Below are 25,463 nucleotides of genomic sequence, written 5' to 3'. Positions count from 1 at the left end.
CATGAGTGAAGGGTTTTGCTTCTGCACCAGCTGTCTAGATCCCAGGTCCAGATACAAGCAAAGCCCAATTGATACTGAATAATTTAATTGAATTGATAATTGAAGCAATGGGAGTAGTGACTTCAGTGAGCAAAAATTTGAGTCCTTACAGCAAAATGTAAGCAGGTTTCCTCATGCATTTTTGGAAAGTACCCTTAAATTTATTGCTTGGGATTTATCTTCTGGTTTTTTCACCAGGGTGATGAAAAAAGTCTCTTTTTTTTTTTCTTTTTTTTTGCCTCTAACACAAATGTCAATAAGCTGTAACATTATAAATAAACTCCCAGTGAACTGTTTATGGCACAACTATACAGTGCAGCACATCTCAAACAGTAAATAAATAACTGAGGTTATAAAGAGAAGGGCGATTTCAAAATATTTCTTCTAGATGCAAGTTAAGGGAGATGTGGCATCTTGCACTATTTATTTGTTAGTGCATCAGTGTGCCCAAAAAATAGGGAAAAAAGACAGTATCACAAAATATGGTAATTTTCACTCATGTAGGGAAGGTGGGTAGAGGACAAAATGGGAATTTGTGCTACTCCCATCAGCATCACTTCAGTGAGCATCTGATCAGATTATTTCATGTCCTCATCTCCTTTGTAAGCCTTCCCTTCCTTTGTGAGCAAAAAGGATCACACAGGACTCCAGGCTTCCCTTGAAGGTGCTCCACAAACAATTTCCTCTGCTGGACTCTGCGTCAGCTTATACGGCTCTGACTGAAGATTTGCTTTAAATGACTTGTACCCAACATCTGCTTCCCAGTAATATATACATCACATTAAAAAGAAAAAAAAAAAGAAAAAAAAAAGGAAAGAAAAGGCAAAAAAAAAAAAAGAGAACTGGGACGTATAATTACAGTTCAGTATGCCATTACCCACATCAGAGAGGTGGATGAGGCTGTCAGGTCACCCACCACCCCCTGCACTGGCTCTGGCTCTGCTCCTTCCTGTCAGAAATTGCCCCTCCCATCATGGAGACATTCAGGTGTCTCCACAGGGAAACCTGCAGACATATCCCAAACCTTGCATAGCATTAAAGTAGCTGATTGATTAATTAATTAAGGGAAAAAAAATTAAATCTGATTAATTAAACAGTGGCAGAACTTTAATAAAACCTTAGAATAAAACCCAGAGAGAGGAGGTGCAGTTCTACAAGTCAGTGCAATGGGGTGATAGAGCTGAGCAAGTGAAAGAGGTGAAAATGGTTGAAAATCTACAAAATGTATGCCTACAATGGATACATTTATAACTTAATACCATACCCATGCCACTGTATTATTCTATTGTGGGTTTTCACATCCTACAACAGAATGTCAGCATTCTTCACATTTAATTGTCTTCTGAGTGCATAACAAGGGGGGAAATGCCAGGTCCCATAGTTAGTGCTGCTGTTGTGACTTGCTAGGAATTTGCATCATGGTTTAACACTTGGTTGCAGCCAGGATTTAGTTCTGGGAATTATTTTCTCTGTGTCGGCCACCTAGATTAAAAAAAGGTAGCTGGCCATAGACTGTACTTCAGAGCCAAAATCACACTCTTGAAACACACCAATTTATCTTCACCTTCACTCAGCCTGATTGGTGCCCAAAAACCCTGCTTCAAATACCTCCCACAAAGGGAATGTTTGCAGTAAAGCACTGCAGGTGTGAACACGGCTACACCAGCTTAATCAGCTTCCATTTGCTTTCAATTTACAGACATTGCAATTTTAGTTCCTATTAATTGCAGCGATACAAAGAAGTTTCTGACAGTGCTGAAATAGATCGATAATAGTAATTAAAAGAAAATTACAATTACAAGGAGTCCATGCTTTAATATGCCCTGCACAGATCACTAAATTTTAAAGGCCACTGAGTCACGTAGTCTTACATTATTAAACAACAGGCACAGAACTTTGGTTTAGGTCATTTAAATTTCTCTGCTTTCACTTCCAGCCATCGGCTTGAGAAAATTAATTTCTGCAGAAAGGATGATCTTTTATAAACTCATCTGAAAACCATCTGGATACCACCCTGACTTCGTGTCCCTTCCTTCACACTACGTGACATGGCATTTCAGCACCATGCTGCTGGCAGAGAGGAGATCCAGCTCCTAGGTTTTATTTCATGACAAACTCAGAAATTCACGAATCTCAGTTAAAATTCCCAGGGGAAAAAAAACATATTTTCAAAATAGTAAGAGGCTTTTTTAGCTGAATTTAACCCTAATTTGTGGAAGCATTTTCCATTTGGCCAAAAGCTCGTCCATCCATCCAGTTTGGGGAATATTTACTCAAAACACTTATTTGCAGAGGCTCAAATACATGTGAAGACAAGAGCCAAGCACCTGCCCAACATTCTGGTGTCCTGGGATGTAAATTGATGTATTTGGTCCCGAAGGGAGATTTTAGCATGGTTTGACCACACCTGATCAGCATTCTTGAGCACCTGAAAATTTTCTAACAATTTCATCACATTATGAGTCTGATAATTGTGACTTGTATGGAAGAAATGGTTACAAACAACTTTTTGGTAGCCCAGAGCGAGAGAGGTCAGATATTTATCTCTCAAATAGGCAGAACACATATAAAGGCTAAGGCTTGAGGTTACATAATTCTCCAGCTTCAAAAGCAGGGAGTCACGATTTTATATTTTTTATAAACTGGTGCATACAGCAGTGGAAGAGTTGTTACATACAGCTCATTACTCAGGAAAAAGAAAATCAGAAGCACTGCAAAGCAACTTGTAATTCCATGACAAAAATCCAATTTTCAGTCACTACACACTACACATTCTAATACCTGCAGGAACTTCATGGGACCAAAATCTTTGGATCCAAACACCAAATTGCCCATTAATCCAAAATTTTCTGTCTTTTCTGTTTTGCATAATGTTAAAGAAGAGAGAAGAAGACACTTTTAGACTAAATCTGAAGTTTCAGAGAATTCTTATACTAAAAAAAAAAAAAAAGCCAAGTTTCAGAGACTCTGAGCACACACATTCTGTTCTGGTTTGATCCTTGAAAACTGCCTGGATTCCCCAGTATGTACCATGCTGCCTCCCATCACACTTCTGTATAGGAAAGGTTTTCTCTATGGTTTTGGCTTTGCCAGAATGTATTTCAGTGCAGGATATGCTGCCCAATTACAAAAGATGTCATGTATTTTTCTGATTTTCTGGGACTTCCATCCTAGCAAGTTTCCAAAATTAAATATCCCACTAAGGATTCCACTTTCCTCTCCATCAGTTCATTTTTCTCCAGCCTATCTTACCTTGTTTTCCTACCCTATCAATACCACTTAGCCACTTAATTCCTCATCCATCACATCAACTTAGATCACTCTGTGCTCTGCCAAGTGTCTCTATTATGTTCCCTTTCCTCTCCCTCTCACACATCCCAATCCCCCTGAGCAGACTCCAGCAGCCTGGCTCTGTAACTCCAGGATTGGAAACCTACACCTCTAATTCTGCCTCAAATCACCTTAATCCCCCCCAGTTCTCAATTTGTGTGGCATAATCCTCTCCATCAAGAGAGGATTCCTTCTACCATCCTTCAACCAAGGCTCTACATGTACTCAACAACAAAATAACTTTGATTTGCAGTCATGTTTGCCTTAGGGGGGAACTCCAGCCTTCACCTAATGCTGTCTGGGAAGGAAGTGACACCGTTCCTACTCTGACCAAGACTGGCTGCATTTGAAGAACTACAACCCTTGGTAAAAAAACCACACATTTCCTTTTTTCAACCTTTTTTTTTTAAAAATCTTTTAATTCATCTCCTTAATTTTGGCATTATAAATAGCACTCTAGTGCTTAAAGCATCTTAATTTACTTCAAGCACCTCTATCACATAGAGTAGTCTACAAATACAACAAAGAGACAAAATCCCAAACCTCCTTGGCCATGTCCTTCTTCATGAGTGAGAGATCTGCCCATAGGGAGGAAAATAAACCCCTTCCAATCTTATTCCCCCTTCTCATCCAGCTCCTTAACAACTAGAAAAAAATCATCTGATGATTTATGTGGGACAACAAGGGTCAGATGTGGGAAAAACAAGGGAAATTTGGAAAGTCAACTTTCACTCAGCTGGCTTTTAGGGCTGTTCCCTCTGATTTGGGCCCATCCCTCTCCACCATACCAAGAACTCAAAGAACACCAGGACCTGTACCCAAGTCTTTACTGCTAAGCTCATTTTCTGCTGCTTCATCTGAAATGATACAATCATCAACTTTAACACTTTTTTCCAACACCCAGGGTCAAGACAAAGAGTTAAAACCTAGCAGAATCAAGAGCTTAAAGAACTCTTCTCTCTCCCTCTTGCCTTAAGAAGGAAACATCCACTTTCTAATCAGAACCATTGCTTTTAATCAGAGTATCTCTCACAAATTAAGATTTTATATTTACTTGTTCTTTACCTATAAACAGTGTTTGAACACCCTGCTGCTGGGGGGCCAAAAAGTTAAAATCCCAGACAAGAAGCACCAGTTAAAATAAATGTTAAAAACCAAATGAAGTGAAAGAGAATTAATAACTGTAACCACCCAGAACACACCGACCAGCTCAAAAGACTTAAATGTCACAAATGAAGACATATCACAAAAAAATAAAAATATCTCCCCTGAAGGACAGGGAAAAGAGAAAATGTAGACCCAGGGAGGAAAGGCTGACTGTTTACATACCTGTTTTCAAAACCACTTCAATTCTTTTCAGACACTAGGGAAAGCTGGACTTGGAGGGGAGGGAAATCAAGTAAATATAAGCCAGTACCTGCTGAAGGCTCCAGAGCCATAACAGAGCACTTGGTGACAAGGGAATCTTACTGTTGGCTCCTTTATTAAAAAGGAGTTAATGTTTAATTTGTTTGAAAGTAAATGACAGCTGCTCTAGGATCACTGGAGTTCATGATACCTTGATACTGTTATTACTTTTTGATTAAAGTTTGTCACTTTAGGCGTGTCTCAGTTACAATGTGCTGTGTCAAGATTCTCTTCCCTGTCACAAATATTGCAGATGGTTTATTTCCCATGTACATGTTAGAGAAAGAGGTTAACCTCATCCTTTAAATCTGTCCTGCTTGGGCACAGAAATTTTCTGTTTGTTTTACATACTAAAGCACAAAAATCTGGAGATAATGCTGCATTTCTTATGAAAATCAGGTTCCTCTGAGCCTGAAACTGGTTATCTTAAAAAGAGGTATTACATCTACAACTTTGCTAATATCACCTTCTTAAACAGTCTGACTGTACAACCTGGTTTCAGATGGTCAGCACTCATGGGATCTTGAATTTAAGCTGCAAGTATTATCACTTCTGTCATATTTGGTATAAATAAAATGGAACAATGTCAAAAGATGCTACTCAGCACACAGACTCAGGGATGGAATCTTAAAGCAGCTCTACAAAATTTGCAGCAAAGCCTGGATTTAAAAAAAAAAAGAAAGAATGTAGGTTTTATATAGTGAGGATTTATAAGTGCAGAATAGAGAATTAAAAACAAACAAACAACCTCACTAAACGGTGTTCAAAAAAAAGTCTTAAAATGTTCAAAAATGAACAGAGGCTTTTTCATCTGTTTATGGCCCTGAAGACAAAAAGCTCTGGAGAAAAATTAAAACAAGTCCTAAAACCATTACAGTTCCATTTTAATAATGAATTTCTGTACACTGACTTGGGCATGCACTATTTGTTGTAGTTATTGCTTGTTTTCTGTATTAGCTTAGGCCAGAAGCTTGATTGCATAAATGTTAACACACTTAGCAGTTAAAAAGCTTTAATTCAGTATCCATCTACAATATTTATGTTTTCTCTCCTCAAACAGTTTCTCAAACTTTAGATGTAGTTGAAAAATTGTACCAAAAAAAATGGAAATAAATCTCCCTCTCAATCAAACATTTAAAATGGCATTAAAAAAAAAAAGAAAATATTACAGCCTGGTTCAAAAGGTAGTCCTAGGGTAGGATTTAAAAATACATTTATTCAGAGCCATTTCCTACTCTCATATAAGTGGCAAATTTGTCACCAGCTTCAGCCAGAGCAAATACAGAACTGTAATCGAGCCCTGCAATGGGTTAGAGCTGCCCAAAGACTGAGCTGAGAAGGAAGGCTGTGACAGGGCACATCCCAGCTGGCCCAGCCCACTTCGACAGGGACTTGCACCTGTGCTTTTGGATGACATTCAAGCCATTCTAAAACCCCTGTCTCTAAAATAAACACCCACACATGGTACTGGAACCCTAAGACACCTCTCCACCAACACAGGAATGTCTTGTTGGTAAATCCCAGCAGCTCAAGGCCACCCCGCTGTATTTGCACAGAGCATGAGCTGCCTCACTGGGAACAAGCTTCTAAATTAATCCTTAGTTAAAATAATCCTTTGGAGACACACTACAGGCACTCACCTCATCCACATTCTCGAAGGCATTGATGATGTCATATGGTAAACAGGACAGAAGATCAATCACAAACCACGTCTTCAGGTAGTTCATCCGTATGAGCTTGGGATCAGATATAACCTCTCCCCCAGGGCCAACAAAGGTCGTGTGAAAGTTCAAAACAATGTCAACCAGAAAAATAACGTCCACAACGCTGTCCAGCACGAGCCAGGCAATGTTGTTCTGCTTTGTCTTGAAGGACACGTTATATGGAACCATGATTGCTGTGTAGAAGGTTAGAATTAAGATGACCCAGTCCCAGGTGGTCTTGAAAGCACAATAGTGGAGTATAATGTGTGGTGGAGTCTTTGGAGCTTCTTGTTTGTACTGAGGAAGAATATCAGATCCCAGCTGGAGAACCTGTAAGAGGCAGAGAGGCAAATGTTACTGTTTTCAGTGAAGAGGATCCAATGAGGGTCCTACAGATTCCTGTCAGGAGCAGCAGAGACGGGACTGTGCTTGCTGGACATTGCAAGGCAAGCCACAGGTTCTAAATAATCTGATTTATTTAGGATGTGTGGAGGCAGCTCTCAACCAATGAATGGCAGCAGCACAGCATCTGAGGATATTCCTGCAAAAAAGGTCTCTGCAGATGAGGGGAGCCCAAGCCAACAGCAGGGGAAGAGAGGCTCCATAAAGGTGTTTTGGGTACTGCCACACCAGCCTATGCTTTGCAGTTATGAACATAGAATCATAGAATAGTTTAAGTTGGAAGGGAACGAAAAGACAATCTAAAGATGATCTATCTCCAACCCTCCTGGTGTGGGCAGGGAATTTTCCACTAGATCAGGCTGCTCCAAGCCCTATACAACCTGGCCTTGAACACTTTCAGGGACGGGGCAGCCACAGCTTCTCTGGCAACCTGTTCCAGTGCCTCAGCACCCTCACAGTGAGGAGTTTCTTCCTAACACACAACCTAAATACGAACACTCATTCAGATTTGCAATAGTTACAAGACTAATTCCTTGTGCCTGACCTCTTTTGTAAATCACTGCTGAGCCAGAGCAACACCCTATCAAAGGTGAAACACCCCAGCCTTGCTGGCTGACCACCTAAAATGAGGCATCATGTGCACAACTTTTGTCCTAAAATCCTGCCAATATCACACTTCCTTCGTCTTTTCTTCAAGAAGTTGTTGCTCCCACAAGCTCAATATCACTAGTAGGTTCTCCTTTATTTCCTGTAATTACTCCTCTTTTTTTTTTGCACAGGACTATAATCTCCTGCATGCTCACTGTTGTAAAATTGTGGAATTGGAAACACTGCAAAAAACCAAGCCAAATTCACTTAAGGCATTCTCAGCTAATCTAATTACCTCTTATCTCAGTCTAACACAAGAAACAAAGGCACAAAGGAACGCACACATGACAATTTATTGCACTGACAACTGAAAGATCCATTTGGGGATCCATCTGGGGATCTGAAGTCCATATGGGATAAAATAAATAATTACAGCAACTCTAAAACTCGTTTCAGCCCTACACCTGCCCCATACTAGGGCTGATGCACCATATTTCCAGCCTCAGATGTGTAAAACTGATCAAATACAGAATGATTCCTCAATGGAGAGGAGTAAATGGCTCTGAAATAACCATATAATAACTAAGAATATGAACTCAAGCACCATAGATAGGGATTTTCCATTAATTCTTTGCAGTCTTGTCTTTTAAGAGAAAGCTGCTACTGAGATCCAACAGTAAAAGTCTGGCTCTGCTGAAAATCTGCTCTCCAGGAATCACCAAGGGACAACAGAAGCCTCCCTCGTTCTGTGATGGGGGATGTGGCTTCCCAAGATGACAAATCTGGGCCAATGTCAGGCTGAAGGGATGCAAACCTGCTTCTGCCTACCTGGTCCCACCCTTCCTAAGCCCATATTTAGCAATCACTATCTGTAAGGAAAGTCAGTTGAGCTGACACAACACAAATCTAACTTGTTACATTAATTAGCCATTTCTTTCCCACAGGGTCAGCAGAATTGCACAAACTTAGGCCATGACCAGAAAAACACTGGACCCACTACGCAGGCAGCAGTGAGAGAGCAGCAGAGACCTCCAGGAACCCGTGGCTGCTCCCTTCACCAGCAGCCTCGTGCCACACCAGCTCCAGTCTAACACAGAGCCCTCTGTGGGGTGGGGTGGTCCCTGTGGCACTTGTCAGAGACAGCCACAGATGCCAAAACCCCTGGTGAGACCTACAAAAACATCAAATCCCAGGTGTCCCTCCCCCAGTGCCCAGGACAGGCTCACTATCAGCACTTCTATACTCCTAAAACCACTGCAGCACACTTGAACTCGCTGTTGGGTCCATGGGGTTTTCCCTGGAATTACAGCAGTGATCAACGCAATCATTTTATCACAGCAGCCTTGTGAAGATTTCTTTCAAAGTGAAAATTTTCACCTGCACTTAACACTCCATTTTGGCTTTGCCTCATAATTTGGTTGTTATCTCCAGATATCCCTTTGGACACATCAGTGTCCAACACTTCACTGATAAATCAGCACTGGGACTTCTTTCCCTGGTTTCTTCAGGCCTGTTTGTTCCCTGCCTTGTTCACTGGGGCAGGAGCTGGAAACATCCTCACTAGAGCTGGAAAAATAAGCTACTCAGGGCTCAAGGAGAATGCTATTAACATATGCTTGATAGTTCCCTGTGCCTCTGGTGGTGGAGTGCTTGGGAGCTCCCACAATACTGTAAAAGCATAATTATTATTCTTAACATAATATCATGCTGAGTTTGACATGGTGAGTGGGTGGCAGGTGGCTGTGGAGACCACTGAACTATAATGATTATTTCTTTCAAGCTGCATGGATTTTTAATTTTAAATCACCAAAAAATACACAATACAGTATCTTATTAGGCAGCTGCGTTTACCACAGACTGTCTGAATTATTCCTGTGTACAGCTAATGAAAATGACTGCTAACTGTTAAGTCTGATAAGGTGAGCTGCACACTCTGCAAGGGATGAGCTATGAAGGCAGTGTTCCTGCTCAGACACAGAAATAGGGAAAATGGGGCCTGTACAGCGATGGTGAACCTCCCCTCACTCTGCCTTCCTCACAGCACTTTGCCTGCAAAGCACTTTCCAGCCATAAACTACTTTTAAGAGAGGATTTTTCACACTCTCCAAGCAGCTACTCCTGAGTACAACCTCATCCCACCTATTCCTGAGCACACCTACGCCTGATCTAAATCTCCCCTGCTGTGACCTAATGCCATTTCTTTTTCCTCTAGCCATAGTGGTCCTGGTGAACAATTTCCTCCCTCATTCCATGCAGCTGATTTGGACTCTTTTGAATATTGTTACCATATCTTTTCCAGTCTTCCCTTCTCTAGATTAAACGAAGAATGGATATAACTGGATTTACAGGACACTGAAACGTCATGAATTTGAAAAGCATGAGGTGTCAGTAACCCAGCATTTATCCAAGCTATTGGTATAGGAGCATGCAAGGGAAAACACCACACTGCCAACACCTGAAAACTGTGGGTTTCCATTCTGATCATTTGCATTTTTTACTATCAAAGTTCACTAAAACCAGAAAAATAAAGAAAACAAAAAACCTAAAAAACCCAAACATTTAAAGCTGCCATCAATTCTACAGGATAAGTTCTCTGGCACAAGTGTTATCTTTTTCAGTAGCTCATATATTTTGACCCTGTATTTTTGACCCATTTATTTTTCATTACCAGTGGACATGAAGATGAAAACAGAACCTGTTTCATCAGTTAACCTGAAGTTATTCACTTGTTGCACCACCTGCACTGTTAAGGAGATGTTTGCAACCTGCCAAAGAGTTCATTTCATCAGCTCTGAAGATAAAAGTGACGAGGGAAATATTGTAGGAATGGCTGTGCAAGAAAGTCAAGATCAGGGTATATATGCAGTTCCTGGGGACACAGACAGCAATGCTGCCAAAGAGGTTTCTCAAATGTCCCATTTTCCTGGGAGAGGGACTCAAGGACATCAATCCTGGTTCCCTGTCCCTGTGAGCACAGCAGAGGAGCACACTGTGCACCCCAAGTTAAGGAAGACCCAGGAAGCTGAGGACTGTGTGCACAGAAATAAGGTCATTTCAGTAAAAGTGCCCTACAGAGATTGCTTTTATAACCTGCCCTAAAAACGAGGGCCTGCCACGTGCTGCTGCTTCAGGACGGGTGGAGGCAAGGCTGAAAAAATCAGAGTCGGGAAATATTTTCCTCTAAGAACATCCTTTACCAGTGGGAATCAGGGTGGGTTTTCTTCCCCCTCCTGCCCTCAGAAGGGAGCAGGCTGGTGTCCACCCCACCTACCTCGGCCAAGCGGGAGTGTTTGTGCACCACCTCAGCCTTGTTCATGGGCGTCAGCTGCTGCAGGACGCTCCGGCTGTTGGTCAGCGCCCGCGTCAGCCGGGCAAACTTGGTCCAGCCTGCAGGGAAAGAAGGAAACTGTGTCAGAAATCATATCAGAACTACTCAGGCCTCACCCAATGCTAGTAAATCTCCTTTCTGCTCGAAGATATGCAGTCTCAGACCCTCAGTGGTTTCTCTAAATTGGCGCACAGAGCGGTTTCAGGCTCCGGGCTTAAAGACCTTGCTAAAGAGGAAAAAAATACAGCTCCTTCAAGGCAACACAGGTAAATGTGAAAGGAATCAAAACTCCTTCTTCTGCCTTCTGGAGACAGTGTGTTAGAGGGATGACATCCTGTTTTCAGCCTGCTGGGGACATTCTCTGCTGCTGAAATCTAATTCTAAGCCACGGAAGTTCATGGAAAGGCTTCCCAAATCTGCAAATCCTGCTGAGGGAAAATCCTTCCCAGCTACAGAAAGGCCCCTGCTGATTCAGGACCACTGGAGCAGCCCCAGAAGTCTGATCCTTAAGTCTTTACTGCTTTTTGCCCCACCTAAACTTCATGGACAAAAATTAACTGGAAAAACCTTTTTAAAAAGACTGCACCATCAGCAATGCTTCAAACTAAAAAAAAATAAATATATATATCATTAAGCATTTAAACTCAGATTAATAACTTGATTTTAAACAGCATTAAGAAATACATTTAGCTATTATACTGATGATAAACAGCTGCTTTAATTGTAGCCTGGGACCCACACACTGAGCTGCCCCTGAGGAACAATTTCCTGCAGCACCCAGCAAGGAGATTTTTGTCCCTGACAGCAGCACCAGCCCAGGACCATGTCAGCAAGTCATTCCTGCTGGAAAAACACCCCAGTGTCTGTGATGGTGTGGATGCATCAGTGGATGGGGTAGATGGGTGCAGCAAAGAAAACACCAGGATTTTCAGCAGTGTAGCAGCTGACTATTGAGCAGGAAAATTGAAAATCCGAGTATCTTTAGTTAGGAAATATATTCCCAAGGACACAGAAGGAGATGCTGAACAGGTATAATGTCATTTTTTTACCAGAGAGTTGTGGGTAAAATATCAAGTTATGGACAGGAAAAGGGTTCAGGGGAAGGTTTAATTTTTATTTAATTTGAATGCTGAGTAGGTGAAAATTAGGGAAGATACTCATATCTGAGAAAGGAAACATAACATTTCTACGTTAGAATCATCACAGAACCACAGAATGGTTTGGGTTGGAAGGGACCTTGAAGATCATCTCATTCCAACCTCCTGCCATGGGCAGGGACACCTTCCACTATCCCAGGTCGCTCCAAGCCCCATCCAAACTGGCCCTGAACACTCCCAGGGATGGGGCAGCCACAGCTTCTCTGGGCACCCTGTTCCAGAGCTAGGCTTATTTTTAAATGCCTTTTGCTGCTGGGAGTCAGGACTTGGAGTGTTAAGGGAAACCCTGAGGGAGGAGAAATTTAAAACAGGGAAAAGAAAAGACAATAAAACCTTAAGGAAAAAAAAATCATGTACAAACTTGGCTATGCCATTTGCCACGTACATAACACGTTCACACAAATGTAAATCCATTGTTCATCATTTATCAGAACAGCTTAAAATATCATGACACACCACCAGCACTGCACAAACATTTGTGTCTGGCTATTTATACATGACCTCAAAAATGCACATAAAAAATTCACTGGGAAAAGGTAAAAAATAGAAGCATTTTATTAACTTTTCAAATGTAAACTTTAAATGTGAGCTTTGGATACACCTCATGCTTCTGGAGCTTACAGGGATATTCAATTAGGAATATGCACTTTCTCTTTTAAACAAGGTCAAAGCAGACTACAGTGATCTATGAACTATAAATTTCTAGAAAAAAAATTCTTGCATTTTTCCTAATTGTCTATAAAACTGCAGGAAGGAGACAACTTTAAGACAGAAGTCAGAACTGTTCTTTATCTTTCTCTAAACCAGCAATTTCAAAGACCAAGTGAGCCTGGTAACAGCATTGTGACAGCTCTGCCACAGCATTTCTAGTAATTGCTGGAGGCCACGTTGCACCCAGGTGATTTATTTTGGGTCACTGCAAACACACAGCAAGAACCAGGGAAAAAGAGAGAGCAGCTCTCCTCCAGGAAGGTGTTCACACACTTCCAGACCTGGGAAGGTATTCACACACTCATGTACACAGTCATGGTCCTTTCCCCTGGGAAATCATATCCCTGTGCTCCATAAGGACAAACATGGGGCAGTGCCCAATCTTGATTTTGTCATCCTGCCTCACAGCTGAGACGAGAGTGATGGGAGAGCACTCAGCAAAAGCAAAACCAGCCCAGACAAACTGCTGGATACAGCCCCAGTCGCTCTCACTCGCCACATCTCAGTGCTGTCAGCCACTCCAGCTCCTGACAGGAGCCCCAGGATGTCCAGCAGGGAGAAGTGCAAAGCCCTGTACCTAAGGAGGGACAACCCCCTGCACCAACACATGCTGGGAAGTGGATTGGCAGAAAATGGTTCTGGTATTCCCAGAGCTGAGCATGTCTGTGGTGGAAATCCTTGGCTGAGTGAGGCACAGAACTGCCAGCAGGTCCAGGAAAGTGATTCCTCCCATCTCCTCCTCACTGCTGAGCTCTGCTCCTGCAGTACTGTGTCCAGTTAGAGGAGGATTTGGAGAAGAGTCAGAGGCTGGCAATGACAGGAGATGGCTTCATGTACTCTCTAGAAATCCTTTGTCATGGTGCTTTGCAGCCTGAGAGATCCCACTCATAAAAGTACAGGGTTTAAAACGTCTCTTACAAAAGCAGAACTGGTAAGAAATCTGTTGTCACTGTTTTAGGGAAGAAAAGCATCCATCCTGCATTAACCACAAATGCAGAACTCCTGGGGAAGTTAGGGAGGATGGAGCAGAAAACTCCACACCAAACAACAGCAAACCTTCTGCTGTAAAAATAAAAAGAAAGGAAAAACTACTTTTTTAAAAAAAAAAAAAATCCTTCTTTACCACCATGTGAGATCATCAATGTCATGTGAAAGAGAGAAGCCACACGTTTTAGCATTCAAGGTTACCACTCTGCTCTGACTTCTTTTCACAAGACAAACCATTTCATCCTGTCCTTTCTCCACCAAGACCAAAGCTTTTCTTTCCACTAGAGCAGACCTTCTGCAAAACCCTTCCAGCCCCATTTACAGGTTTCACATTTTCACGTTTCTTTCAGCCCTGTGAAGCCCATGATTCTGCACACTGGAAGCACAGAATGCACTAACATGACTTTTTTCTCCAATTCATCACCAAGTCCAGCATTATTTTACCTGCTCCAATCTATCCATCTGTAATGGTGTGAAAAAAAGCACCAGGTCCTTTTGTTTCCTATTTACAACCCAAGAGAATTAAAAACACAGTAACAGCAAGATGCTGGGTTATGAGTGGGAAGGTGAAAATGTATACAGGCTGCCTCGTGTCTGAAATAATCTGCACAGGGTACATTCCTCTCTTTCTTGACCTTGTTGTAGCCTAGACAAGTTCAGAATTATATTTAAAACCAATGTGTATGTTTAAATAGACCAGAGAAAATTTGCATAGCTGCCTACTGCTGTCAATGTTTCTTCAAATGATTCTCTCCTTTCTTTTCCTCTATAGACAGACACTTGAAAGGAATGGTAATTTTATCACAAGAATTAGTGACCGCCTGTCCTCACAGATATTTTCAGTCTGGAAGGAGTAAAGAAGTTGCACAAATAGCAGGTGCAAGAGGGGCAAACACAAAAATGCACTCGTGAGAAAACGCAACACTTCTGATGTTCTCTTCAGCTCAGCTGGATTGGATCTTTCTTCCACAGCACTGCCTGAAAAATGGCACCCTGAACTTGCACCATTGCACTCAAATCCTTGGGAAAAAAAGCATCATCATCAGATCACACCCCAGATCAGGCCAGCAGCTGCTTCTCCATGCATGCAGTTAAACTGGGTGTTCCACACAAAGACATGAACCACCTCAAATGGAAAATTTTGGAATAGCATCTAAATAAAATTATTGTTTCCCTTGGTTCTCCTTAATTACTTTCTTACCCAGGGACAAAATAAGAAGTATTTGTTCCCCTGCTTTAAAAAAAAAAAGCCCTCATGATCTGCATTCATTTTCAGGATCCAAAACAATGATCTCTTAAACAGGAACCTAGCAAAATATTTGCCTGTTTCTATCCATTATTCAAAGTGAATTACTGCATTCTCAGTAAACTGGAGGTTTCACAGTTACAAGAACAGGACATGAAGAAGCCAGGCATGCTGACATGGGCTAAACTAGTCTGCCTTGGCCCAGCTGGAATGCTGCCCTTCCAAGCAGGCAACTCCCTTCTCCCTCCATGCATTTTAAACACAGTTAAATATTTTACTGTTTTATTTTCCACTATTCTCCTTGTCTCTTGCCCTAAACAGGACTGCCAACTTGACAGCCCTCTGACTGTGGGTCTAGCTGAGACAGAGATGACTTTGTGACGTCCTTCACACAGCAGCTGAGCCAGAGGTTTCTCTGGAGAGAAATAAAAACAGGAATACTAAATTAATTTAATGAAAGATTTTTTTTCTAAATTTTAGATGCTGTGACCCTGGTTGAAGCTGTTGATCTTGTGACAGGATGCCTGGGGGAGTGCAAGAGCACGGTGGGGAGGTAGGCAACAGCCAGGTGAGGCAGACAGAGCACCCAAACACTCCTCAGAGGAGTAAAAGCTTTCCAGTAGGGTCTGAGGAGCTCATTTAGCCACTCAGAGGTGTATAAATGTATGGATCCATACACCACTGGAGATACTATGTGGTGCCTGAGGGGAAAATGGTATTTGAAGGTTAGAACTCGATTATTTTGTCCCTCCACCACCAGAAAGACCAAACTATCCCACTCACTACAGCATGTCTTTCCATCAGCTGCTCTTCCAACAAGAGCAGTATTATGCCCACACATCTTCTCCCTGAGATCCCAAATCCATCATTCTGTGTTACACTGGACAGCTGGGATGGGCACAGCTCTTGGCAGCTGCTGGCCACAAACCTCCCCTCCACTGCTGCATTCGCTGCTTTCCCTGCCTGCAGAATCCTTTCCAGACTCATTTAGAGACTTCACATTTTCACATTTCTGCCAGCTGCACCCTTGCACTGCCACAGGGACCTTGTTCTGCCCTTCTGGTCACCAACCTCCCTCCCAGCAACACGCCCTGCAGGTGGATCCACAAACACCCCCAACTCCCCTCCTCATCTCTGCTGCCTTCCCTGGGCAAGGGGAAACACCAGCCAGGTCCAAGATGTTGTTGCAGTGTGTGGCAGAGCATAAAAAGAACCAGAAAGTCCAAAGAAAGTGCAGCAAGGGAGTGTTTCCCAAGCAGAAGCGATGCTGGAATGGATGAGACAGAATCATTGAATCGTTTAGGTTGGAAAAGACATCTAAAACTCTTTCTTAAAGGTTATGTGGAGACAAAACCTTGGAATCAGAAGGATTTCCAAGCTCACAAAGCTCACAAAACAGAAAATATTTTCAAATATAACTAAATGCAAGCGGTTAAACCTTTAGAACTCTCACCATAATTTAATTGGGAGTTGAAAATTTGCATTTGTGTACTGTTCCAAATGCAGATCTAACCACCCAGCTAGCAGCCACACTCAAAAAAAATATTCAGTTCATAAACTATAATATGTTATTTTAAAGCTAAATTCATACATGAGAGTTTATGAAGAGTTTAAAATGTCAAGGTGAAATGTTAATGCCCTTTATGATGCACTTGCTCTGAAAAACCTAGCCAAGACTTGTTCCCCTATGGAAGCATTAATGTAGCTCTACTGGGTTGCAATTAACCTTTTTGTCAGGGTTTGTCTGGTCTTAAATAATGATGACTTTTACATCAGCATAGCAGGGAGCTATCCCCTACCTTAGACTGCAGGGAATACACTTGGGTTAGGAATTATATTCTGTGTGGAAAAAAAACAATTGCAGAGGACAATTCTGGCAGTGCTTGTGTTGATTCCTGCCTGAGGGAGCACAGAGAGCAGATCCCAGCCATGGAAAGATGGTTCTGATCTCATTGTGAGGCATGAAACAGTTAACATGAAGAATGCTTAAATAATATTATAATTTATGACTTACCCACAAGAGCAAAGAGCTAGAACTGCTCAGAGTTAGGAAGTGTGGAATTCAATTGGTAACATGGATCATCCTTTGGCATAAAGAGTTAGCATGTATAAATCCCAACTATTTCCAGACTTTTTGGCTGGCTGTTTGCTCTTTACTGCAGGCAAAGTATGTCTGAAAGAGTTCACTGTCGCTTTGAAAAATTTAATAATCCCAGTATTGGGTTTTTAGAGAGAGAGAGGAATAAACAGGATTCCTGAATAAACAGATGAATAGTCAAACAATGTTCAATCATTCCCCTGGTGCAATAAAAATATTTCTGGACTTAGGGTCTATTAAAATGAAATTCAAAATATTGGGATAAATTTTTGAAATTGAAATTCTGCGTGTTCCACTGTCTGATAATGCATTGCACTCCTGGAATAATTTTTACATCCAACCACCCTTCTTGCTCAGTGTTGTCTTCCCAGTTACCATCCACCCACTGCAACTGCTGAGGAGCTCAGGATGGATGAAGAACTAATGGGTAATCTTGGGCATATCATTTTACCTCTCTGAGCTTTAGTTTCTGCTCCTTAAAATGAAGATAATGCTAATTACCTAATTTGCAAGCCATTTTGAGATCTGCTGATAAGAAGAGCTAAGATTTATATAACCCTAGACTACACTAGGCATACATTTTAAAATTACAATATATTTTTTAATTTAATTCTTAAATAGCCTTAAATGTACAGTGCCCAACTTCTTGCATTTCACTTTTCTGCAAATAAGGCTAAACTTTATACACAAACACAGGGCCACTGGGGAATTACTTCCCATAAGTGTATATAAACAGGTGCAAATTCTGGGAAGAAGGGAAAAAAAAGGAAAATACTAACTACTGTAAATTAGTAAATTTTTTTTACTAATTAAATTAAATTTTACTAATTAAATTAGTATTTTTTTTTAATTGGTCAACTGGCTTTTAGGGGTTAGTCAGATAGCAAAGTGCTCATCCCCTCACCTCATCCTGGTTCTGTATTTGAATCCTGCCACAGACACAGAGTGGCCAAAGCCTCTTGCACAGCAATCTTCACCAAATTGACCCTTGTGTGACACTCTCAACGAGATATTCAGACCACACAGTTCAGTAAATTACAAGTTCAACGGGTGAAGAACTTGTTACTTGGCAAGTATCAAACAAGGAGCAGCAGAAAATAGTAAAAATTTATTAGTGGGAGCCTTCTGGACACCAGTGGCCAGGCATCCTGTTCAGTGCTTGTCTCCAGGGTTTGAAAGTCCTTCTAAAATGCCTGATGGAAGTGTCAAATGACAGGAGGATTAGAGGAATGCTAAAAAGCACTGAGGACAGTCAAACAGGATGAGGTGCTTGGTAAATGGGCACGTGCCATTAAAACATGTTTTAAATGGGAAACAGCCATCCAGAGAAGCAATGAAAATTGGAACTGCAGCACAGGAGGGGGAAATGTCCCAAGCAAAGAACAGTTCTGAAAAGGATCCAAAGGTCTTGGTAGATGAGCAATTCAGCATGTAATTGGCTTTGGCAAAAAGTCACCTGCTCCTTGGATGCATAACAGTAAGAACTGGGCTTGGAGGCTAAGCAATGGGCAATGATGGGGAATTAGCTGGAAACCCACCTGGCCACAAAAATTGCTGCAGAAACTCGCCGGGGACCTGGGAGGCTGAAATCCAGGCCACCACAGCTTCATCCCTACTGCTGCCAATGAGATGGATTAAAAGGCAGCTAAAACATCCATGTATCTGCCATCACCAGACCTCCAAATTCAGTCTAGACAGAGGTTTAAGGAGCTGAACTCATTTACTTTATCAAATGAAGGCACAGTGATGAGCTGATTATATGTGTAAATGCTTTAGTGGGGCTTTCTTAATACACTGGAAAAAAAAAGACATAAGAAGATGCCACTGCAAGAAGCTGAAGCAAGGCTAATTTGACACTTCTTTAATGCCAAAAGTGTAATGGAGAAGCACAAAAAATATTAAGTAATGTAGTGGATGCTCAGCCTCTTCTAAATCAATACTGGCTGCCTCCCTGGAGGGAATGGTTTAGTTACACACAAGTTCATGGGTTCAACAGAGGAGCAACTTTGTGAAGTGAAATGCCCTGTGTTACACAGATCAGACTTTTAAACTGCACTACATTTATACTTATTATTTTAGATTTGGCTGATGAGTGCTTAGTTTTCTACATACAAAGTGTATCCGTCTACAAACAGCTGCTGCTTCAAAGATCCACTTCCAGTTTAATTCAGTCTCTCACAGGGTTAGATTTGATTTCAATGGGAATTCATTTTCATTGCACATTAAACTTCCAGAAATTTGCAGACAGTTAATGTGCATTGGTGGGTTGCTGATGGAGCCCACAAAGGGCTCCAAGGGCTGTATCAGATTCAGAAAAAAAAGTAATTCATTTCTGTGAAAGAAACTAAACAACCCTGGATATGGAAATTCCCTCTTCTTCATCACAGTGGGTCTCCAGCAGCAGTAAGGCAAAAAAGGATACAGAGGGGGAAGAGGGAATGAAAATAAGGATTGGTGCATCACTCCTAAAAGTGAGGAAACAACTCTGTGACTATTCAGCCTGTGCAGTGTCTGCAGAAAGTGCCAGCAGCACGTCACTGAAGACATATCAAGGATGAATAACAGGAAAAAAGCAACCTTGGAAGGTCTTCCAGGTTACTGGCAAGCTGTGCCTGTCCCAAATGGATGGTTTAAAATACTGTCTAAAACAGTATTTTATCTAAATATTATCTAACTGTCTCAGTACCAAGAGACATTACCTCTCAGCATCATTGCATTGAGTTGTCTGCTCTTGACACTGAAAACCCACCTGGTGTCTTGGCAAATGCCCATGCTTTTGTCATCCCCCCTGCCCCATAAAGGTCCTTTCTCCCAGCCCAGGAATCCCTGGATGCTGCACCCTGGACCAGGGGAGAATGGAGAAATGGAGGAGATCTTGCTGCCTGGAAAGGAGGGAAACTGCAGATCACAGCAAAAGGAAGCAGCATGAGAACAAGTGGGTCTCTATTGTGACCCTTGTTATTACAGCCACAGAAAAGTGCAATAAAAACATGTTAAGGATATCCAAATTGTAACCTATTAAATTACTGTGATGGATTACTGTCAAGGTGATGTACTCAACAGGGTACACTGTGCTTCAGCTAAAGGTAGAAACCTTATTTTCATGCTCTAATCCCTCCACCCACTTCTTCTATTATCACCAGGATTGATACCCCCTCAAGGAAAAAAAAAGTTCCCATGTGCAACTAGTTATATATGCTTAATAACTTGCACTTATTAAAGATAAAAAAGGATCAGAATTATAGGCTTAGCAAGGATTAGAAAGCCATAAGTGCGTATTTCTGCAACTACTACACTTTTTATAGCCCTGTCACACTCTGAGATAGAGTTGTATCATTATATAGAGTTATATAACTATAAAGAGTTATATCACTGGAAGCATTACAGCATTGTCCCAGACAGACTTGATTATCAGAGTCTGGCTCTATCAAGTGAAAAGGAAAAAAAAAAAAGGGAGGGGGGGGTAAAAAAAGCAACTTCAGGATCCTGCTGTGCCATTTCCCGATCCCTTCTGTTAACAGCACACTGTCCTGAATTGTAGGGGCCTCGTTAACACAACTTTGCATCCTGATTCAACATCCCATCATTATTCACTAGAACTTCCCCATCACTCCAGACATGACAAGCCTGATATTTCACTCCATGGGCACTCCAGATAACCAGTGAGAATCCTAGCAAAAAAAAAAAAAAAAAAATTCTAAGTTTACCCAGAGGCCATGGATTTTTTCACAGACGGTAACAAAAGGAATAAAAACATTGCACAACTAGGTGAAACTCCATTATTAACCAAAAATGCTGTTTTGGGTTTGGTTTTTTTTTTCCTCTACTTAAACTTTCTGCTCAATAGAATCTACAGCACTCCTGGCTTCAAATGGTGTTAACATTTTAAGTGGCCTCATTCACCCTTCTAATAGTTAGGGCCCAGAAAAATGGCTTCATTTTTTTCCTGACAAATAAACAGACAATTATTACCACTGTGTGTCTTTGGAGGAATTGAAAATCTTCAGATGTTTTTAAAAGGCCATTGGGTAAAGATTGAATAAAAACTCAGCAAGCTGATAAAAGCATCCAACTGTGACCCGACAATGGTACAAACATTAAAAAAAAGAAAGATTCTTTGGGTTTTATTCACTTAAAAAAACACATAATATGATCTTTCATATGCTTGTAATGGCCTTCCACCTCTGCTGAGCACGGCCTCGAGCCAGGACACCTGGGGATCTGGCCCTCTGCCACCACAGGTGGGACCTGCTGCTTGCCACTGAATCCACATCAGACAAATATTCCTATCAGCAAAGAGGAGCAGAAGGAGAGGAGAGATCAGACAAACACAGCACAGCTCCTCCAGCAGAAAACAAGGCACTGGCTCAGTGACACCAAGTGCAGCCATCACCTCCTGCCTCACCAAGAACTCTCACACCTCTTCTTCATCCACACTGCCCCCATCCACAGCTCATCAGCCACTGGCTCTGGAGCTGGGGCACTGTAAACCAAAAACCAAACCAAAAACCAAACCAAAAACCAAACCAATGGAGGGTGCTCCCTCTGTCCTCCAGACCTCCACAGCTGCCAGTGGCACCTTCACCCAGGAGAGAACACATCAACCAGCAGGCTGATTCTTCCCTTCCATTACCATTTCTGCTGCTTCTGCTAGAGAGTTTTGACACTTTTGACTGGTTAGACACTTTTTAAAGTAATTTTCCATTTACAAGGAATGGCTTTACAGCACTTTTTGGTCACTGTTACATTGCCATACATCACAGGTCTCCCACGCATCACCCAGCAATAATAGATTGGAGCACGAGTAACAAGAAAACAAGTCAGTCCAATCTTTAGTGTTGACTGCCTGCACCCTCTCAGAAAACAAGGGGTTTGATCTCTGTCACTGTATTTTATGAGAGAAAGGTGGCTTGTAAATATCCCTTTTCTCCAGTCTTGCTTACAGTCCAGTAAGTTTCAACATCTTTCTGGCCTGCAGCAAATTCACAGCCTCCTGGGTAAGCCTGGGAAAAATTTTCATTACTTTTACTCCCTCTGGCAAGCAAAGCTCCCTCCTCCTCTTCCCTTCCTCCTCCTCCTCCTCCTTTCAGCATTAACAGAGCAAGTGGTGAGCACACAGGTAAGCAGGGACACACCATCTGTCACAGTGTCCCAGACCTCTCTGACTCCCTCTGCTCACACAGGGCTGTCCCTGTGAAATCAGCTGCATTTTTTGAACTCAACAAGCACGATTTTAAGCCCACATCAGGGGAAAAAAATCCCACCTCCCCCTGGCAATGTGCTTTGTAATAAGACAACTGTTTCATTTTTCACAAACCCAACAAGCTGCTCCACACTTTGGGGCAGATCTGCACCCTCAGCACCACTCCCTGTCCCCCAAACCTGCTGTTCCCTGCCAAGCTCTCCACAAGATGCCAACCCCAAAGCAAGCAGATCTGTCCACCCAGCCAGGTATTTCCAGGAGTGGGGACACACAGACACTCTGCAGTGTAGATACAACCAGTGGCATGATTTAAGTACCTCACAGAAGCGTGATTTACTGAAGCTTCACAACAAAGCAACACACCTTTGAACAGTGCAGAACGATTTGGTATGGAGAGATTATTGCATAATGGCATCAATATTTTATTCCTGCTGAATTTTTTATCTCAGATTTACTGCTCCCATAAGTAACACACAGTAACTCATCTGCACCATAGTTACTTATGTATTATGTATGGCATGGTCCTGGCAGAATTTCTTAAGAAATATCCTTCTTTCAAAAAGGAAAAAAAAAAATAAAAAAATAGCCCTTTCAATGGCAAATCCCAGCACTCAACAGTAGTGTTTTATTGAAACCCTTCATTCCACAAGACTTTAAAAATTCTCCACTAGATTTTAACGTATATGTTTACCAATCTCATAATTCAAAAAGAAAGTGGCCTGGCAGCTTCTAAGCATACTGTAATGTTATCTGCAGGGACAATGAATTATGAATCTCTCATAGCACCATGTCTGACACAAAAACACAACAATCCCAGTGCTGTGGGTTCCCAGAGACCCACACAGCTGGGACACACGGGGTAATGCCACAGTGCTGTTTTCCCACCCCTGTAGTAAAGTGCTGCAAATATTTGAATATGTTTTCCTCACATCCAGGATGCAAAAGACAAGCCTTAATTTATACAAGTGCAGAAGAAAAATCAGGTCAGTGGTTTGGAATGATGAGGTTTGTTGGAGGCACAGATCGATGCTCTCCAATGCTCTAATCAAAGCACCCTCAGCAGATTCTTAAGGCTCAAATTCTGTGCTTTAAAGACACTTGGGAAATGTGGCTGCATTGCCTCTGTGATGTTCTGTTTGAGTTTGGGGGGTTTTGGAGAATGACTTTGACAGAAATAAGGGCTCTTTAGACATAGAGCCAAACCTCTCTGGCTGCTGAGGGCAGTATTTTGTGATGTCCATCACTAATACCTGGCACTTTAACTAATGATGCCTTTCAGTGCAGAGCAGCAGCACACAAGTCATGCATTTCACTGCTATTGCTCTTTCCCTTAGGAACATCTATTCCTGGTCTGGATGCCACATGGGCTCTGCTCCTCCTGAGCCACAAGATGGGGAGGGGAAGAGCTCAGCCCCTGGAGCACATCCCTGCCTCCCCAGGGAAGGCAGCAGAGTTTGAATCTCCCAGGCTGAGAATCCAAAGGAGGCAACATTCATCATTCCTGCATCTGAGAGCCACCTTCAGTATGTTTTCTCTGTCCTGCTGCAGCCCAACACTTCTCAGTGCAACAAGTCCTGCGGGAAGTGGGGCAGAGCTGGGAAAAAGAGGGGATTTAGGAGCTGGTTCCATGTGAAATACATCTTGGTTTCCCCAGAAAGCATCAAATAGGAAACCTTACGAGAGGATTCTTGCAGAGACTGGCTTTTTGCATGATGAGCTCACACTATATATTACATACACTGCAGCAAGGAGCCAGTCCTATGCCTTCAGATACCTATAAAGTCCTTTTAATTAACTGGCATTTACCCTAAAAAACTCAGATTATTTCCAGACAGAACTCCACATTATAGAGCTGAAAGTGAAATAAAGAACATTTGCAGGTTGCTAGCTAAATTGTAGAGGCAATAAAGTTTATGATGGCTGAGAAGGTATTCCTATATCAGGATCTTATAATTTTATGGATAATACTCTTTAGACAAAAAAAAAAAGTCATATTTAGTGTTAGCTCAGAGGGGAGCCTTTCATTTTAAGTCTGCCTTTATAAACTGAGTTTTCAGTTATCCAAACACTTGTAATAAGTGCTATCTAGATATTGAGAAATTACTTTAAATGCTGCGTGCATTCAAATGATACCAACTTTATCCTAAAGAAGATGGCTTAGAGCACACCAGCTCCAAGTGAGATATCAAGCCTTCTTCAAGCCTGAAGGGAAAAACATAGCAAAGAATTAATCATCAGGAGGCAACTTCCAGGAGATGTGGATAATGTCCTTCTTTATGTGAGCGTGCATTGTTTCACCCAAAGCAATACACATGTAAACCTGACACAAGACACGTGTTTTGGAACTGAAGCAGAGGATGATGCTGCCAGATCCTCTCTGTACCTTTCCCCACCAATTTCTCCTGCAAGGCTGCAGGCCTGGCCATGAGCTGTTCAGTGATAAGAGCTTTCCAACAAAATCCTGCCCTGCAGCAGTTAATTAATGAGCACGATGCCCACTGCCACGCAGTCATCACTCCTGAGCAATAATCAAGGATTCAAGCAGGCTGCTTCCATCACCTTTCACCTCCAAGAGGGGGAAAAGGAAGAAACATCAGCATCTCATCACAAGGAGCTGGAATTATTTTTTTCCTGAAAAGATGACACCTGTCCCATAACAGAAAGATCTCCCAAAACAGCACAGCATTCAAACAACTCAAAACCACGTAATTTTTTAGAAAGTGCCAGCTGTAGTGATGTAGAACTGAATTGCAGGGAAAAAGGAAGGCTTGTGAGTCTGGAAAAACACTGGTAGGGAATTTCCACTCATGATGATTTATCCTTTTTTGGTTTTTTTTAAATAATTTAGGAGAGTGGCATTGAAACTTTGACAGGTCACAAAACATTTCCTCACTTCAAGACACAGATCACAGACATGACACATCCCTGTGACAGGTCTGAGCTCAAGCATTTACTTCTATCATTCACCAAAAATAATAATATATTTCATGTTTACCTTTTGTTGAATCATCTTCAATTGGTTGTTTGAACAAAGTGATATCCTTAAAGGTACACAAGAACAAAACCACTTTTTCGTGCTCATTTCTTATAGGTGCAATTTGCATGTAGAACCAAACTGGGGTCCCTGGAGCAGAGAAAAAAGTGACATTGGAATGTGGTGTAGCACAAACTACCCCCAACCCATAACATTTACACAGTATTAAACACACATGTAGTTTAGGTGTGTATTTCTCAGTATTTCTGCATCTTCCAGAGTTTTTAATT

General features: G+C 41.8%; 1 protein-coding gene across 1 annotated transcript in view; it reads right to left on the bottom strand.

Moving 5' to 3' along the window:
* KCNH5 (potassium voltage-gated channel subfamily H member 5) overlaps positions 1-25,463 on the bottom strand; it is a 150,685-nt gene that overhangs the window by 101,341 nt on the left and 23,881 nt on the right. Inside the window, exons 4-6 of the mRNA XM_086892412.1 lie at positions 25,195-25,323; positions 10,741-10,856; positions 6,417-6,809 (exon numbers count right to left, since the gene is read on the bottom strand). Coding sequence (XP_086748538.1) covers positions 6,417-6,809; positions 10,741-10,856; positions 25,195-25,323 — 638 coding nt within the window. The remainder of the gene's footprint in view (positions 1-6,416; positions 6,810-10,740; positions 10,857-25,194; positions 25,324-25,463) is intronic.

The sequence above is a fragment of the Cyanistes caeruleus genome, chromosome 6, assembly GCF_971803275.1.
Source record: "Cyanistes caeruleus chromosome 6, bCyaCae1.hap1.1, whole genome shotgun sequence".
Lineage (NCBI taxonomy): Eukaryota > Metazoa > Chordata > Aves > Passeriformes > Paridae > Cyanistes > Cyanistes caeruleus.
This window is presented reverse-complemented; position numbering and strand designations above follow the sequence as displayed.